Genomic DNA, 3,535 nt, shown 5'->3' on the forward strand with positions numbered 1-3,535 from the left:
AGGTGCGGTGGCACCGGTGCGGGGTATTCCTGGGAAAAAGGCACAGCTCCCGCACCGGGGGAAGGCAAAGCAAAACCATCGCCGAAGGGAGATGGCGGTGGAAGAGCCAGGCTGGTTCTCCAGGGCTCTCCGCAGCTCGCTGTGCTGCTCTCACACCTATGGACACTGCAGCTGGAACCTGGAGCAGCCCCAACTCCGAATCACACCAACAGGAGAGGTTTGCACAGACATCCGTTTAGTTAAAGGAAACGTTTTAAGAATAGTGTTTTTAAAAAGAAGCATAAAAGAAGGAGTTTTAGAGTGATGAAGTGTTCACTACACCCTTTTCTGGCAATCCTTCCCAAATAAAGTGGGGGGGAAAAGTGTTATCTGTTCCTTTCTTTGGGGAAAGGGCATTTTAGAAGACTGCTCCGAACAGCTAAAACAGTCACTGACATTCCTTAAGGGAAAACAGCCTCTGATTCCCAAACACCCCAGACTCCCCTAAAACAACTTCTGGCCTTCATTCTACTCAATGCCAAAGTGCAAATAATTCTAGGTTAGGTCACAAAATTCAAACTCAGAATCAGTCTCCTGCGTGGCCGCCACCACCACCAACTTGATCCACCCCATTGGCAAAGCCACAAAGTTCCTCGAAGCTTGAACTCCAGCGAGGTGCAGGTAGAGCAGACCACTCCTCCCCAGGGAAGGCTCATCTCTTCCCACACACCAGGAGTGTCCTGTTTTCCCTCCCAGCTGAAGGTGATTTCCCCGTCCCCTGCCTGGCAGTAGTCCTGCCTAGGAGGAACACATGGTAAGAGCCATTTAAACATCCCCTGTTCCTTGTGAGATAATGGGTCCCCAAGGCAGCCCAGACTAACACCTCTCACCCCAAAGATCAGCTCTTTCAGCCAACCTCGCTGTTCTCACAAGGATTATAAGAAACCAGAAGTGGAAACATCTCAAGGCTGGAGCAGGTGTTACTTGGCCACACGAGCAAGGAAACATCAGTTAAGTACCATCTCACTTCAAGAACAACAAAATTAAATCACCAAAAGCCTTCAAGGAATGAAGCCAAGGGAAACATGAGGAGATTCAAAAGCTGGTAAAAGGTTAAGACTTTCTTTTGCCCCCTTAAAAAATCTGGTTTTGCTCTTAAAGAAAGGAGAAAGTCTTAGAATAAAGAAATGGATGTCCCAAGACAATGAAAAGTACCACTCCTTTAAACAGCAGGACAGAATCTCTACCACACAGGAAGGAAATAAGCAGGAATATAAAACAGCTTTTTATGTATGGAACAGCCTGTCTGGATGTTTCAAAGTTGTTGCAAGCTCTCACCAAAGAACTCAATAGGTCTGGCAGCCATAGTTTGGATAAGGCTACAGAATTTATCCCAGAGATCCTTCCCAGCAGCCAAATCTCTCATTGCATCCCTTTATACCACTGCAGACTCCTTTCAGAAGCATTCACTGTCACCCCCTGAAGCAAGGTGACATAACATGAGCCCTTGGACACCTAGGAAGGGAGAAGACAGCATGACACCTGTACTGCCACCTCCCCTATGCCTTCCCCAAGCGGGGAAGGTCACCCTCAGGGCCCAAAGCTATGCTGAAAATGTGCAGAAGTTCATCTCCAATTAATGCTTTCATCCTGATTTGCCTGCTGCCTCCTCAGGTTACTTTAAGGAGACTTCCAGCTGCTGCTCAGAGCAGGAACACTCATGGATGGTCCTGTTGCCAGTGAGAAATTCCAGCATAAGGAAAGCCTGCACCTGCCAGGGGAACCCAGAATGAACAGCCCAGCACAGGTATTCAGGGAGATGAGAGCAGAGTTTGTGCATGGAATGGGAAAACTACAGCAGTATTTATAGCAGTTCTGAGGCAGAAACGTTTGGAACAGGTACAATTCTGCCTAGGAGTGTGACCCTCTGGTTCTACGTTTGTAGAGAACCTCCCAGGTGACTGTTTGACCACACAAGGTCTGGCCAACAGCCTCCCTAGTGCAAGTACCCAAGAGCTGAGACATAAGACCACCTGGAACAGCTCAGAAAGAACATCCATCCAGTTGCTAGAGCAGCCAGGATGCTTCATCACACTGCTGTCCTGGTCTACCTGTTCCATTTTTCTTGAAGGAAAACTTTACCCTCAAGGAAAGGTTGCAGCAGAGAGGGATACTGTTGCCACAGGTATTAATTACAGATTGCTTTAAACCTTCAATTGCTCTTGCAACACAGCAGCAACATGTGGCTGCACAAGTGGCACTTGAGCACCTTCTCAAGAGGCAGAGATTGCTTGGGATTGCCAATAAGAACATGGGTACATGTACCAACATGTCCTGCCATCTCCCCACACACCTTGCTGAGAATTACAGCAGCCTGTGAAGGCCTTCAGTGAAGAAAATAACACCAGTAAAAAAAAGCTGAAGGCTGCCAGCATCCCTCCTGCTAGGGCAAGTCTAGGCCAGCAGCAGCTTAAGCAGGTCTTACAAAGACTGACTGACCTTTAACAAATCAACACTCATAAATACCAAAAACTGCAGCGTCCAACAGCAGAGGTGAGCCAGCACAGCAAAGAAAGAAAGGGAAAAGCACGTTGGATTAGTGTTCACTCAAGAGCTTCTGCACCACACAAGCACCTGGGTGCTAGCAGTTTCTCCCTCTGAGGATTAGGGTTTCTGCTCAGCTCGACACTGTGGCAGGTCAGCAGTTCTCCCTGTGGTTTGTCTCAGTCCCTGTTCACCTGAACCCACTCGACTGTATCTGAAGTGCAGCAGTTTCCCTCTCAGGAGGAACAAGTGTCCAGCTCAGGACTGTGACTCCAACAGGACCAGGACAGAACTGTGGATTAGCCCTAGCAGTCAGCTCATGACAGATGCTTGTACGTCTGCTGGACTGTGCTAGAGAAGGACTCTTACTGCAGATCAGAACTGTCTCTTTCTGACAAGAAGTACTGTGAGACAATAGCAAGGTTACTGTGACCAGACCTTAATGTGAGTAGTATTATTTAAGCCACTGAGGCAGAAAACTCCAGTTCTGTACCTGTATAAGCCCCTAAATACATCTGTCTTCACTGAACATGATTAGGTATCCATTTCTTTTGTTTCAGAATCCTGATTGTAGCTGGATATGCTCCAGTTCAGAGCCAGGAAAGCAGCGTGAGGCCTCCCTGCAGTAACAATCCTGCTCTAAGGCTGTGCGTACTAAGGCTGGACTTGGAACTACACTTCCCTGGGGGATTAAAACCACCACAGTCTTGCTTTCAAGGAGACCTCGCTGATAAGGCGGTTCTGGATTCAGGCAGTTTGAGTGCACAAAGCCAGCAGCTGTCACGGTGTCCTCCCACCTCAGCTTCCCCAGAAAAAAACCAGTCAAAGGAGTGCAAACTGCCAGGTGACCTTCGCCAGAAACTGATGCAATCTTCTTCTTCTTTTTCACACACCTCAGGGATGGCAAAGTGCAGACACGAGGGAGGAGAAACTACCCGAATGGCAGAATGTGACTTCGCTGGAATACATTCTGTTCACAGGAGGAAGATCCTTCTATCCTCACCCACCAAAA

General features: G+C 48.1%; 1 protein-coding gene across 1 annotated transcript in view; it reads right to left on the minus strand.

The window, feature by feature from the left end:
- ENDOG (endonuclease G) overlaps positions 1–79 on the minus strand; it is a 2,939-nt gene extending 2,860 nt beyond the window's left edge. The window contains exon 1 of the mRNA XM_008642355.2: positions 56–79. Within this exon, the coding sequence (XP_008640577.1) occupies positions 56–79 (24 nt within the window). The remainder of the gene's footprint in view (positions 1–55) is intronic.
- Between the last annotated feature and the right edge of the window lie 3,456 nt (positions 80–3,535).

Source organism: Corvus brachyrhynchos, unplaced genomic scaffold, assembly GCF_000691975.1.
Source record: "Corvus brachyrhynchos isolate BGI_N302 unplaced genomic scaffold, ASM69197v1 scaffold59, whole genome shotgun sequence".
Classification (NCBI taxonomy): domain Eukaryota; kingdom Metazoa; phylum Chordata; class Aves; order Passeriformes; family Corvidae; genus Corvus; species Corvus brachyrhynchos.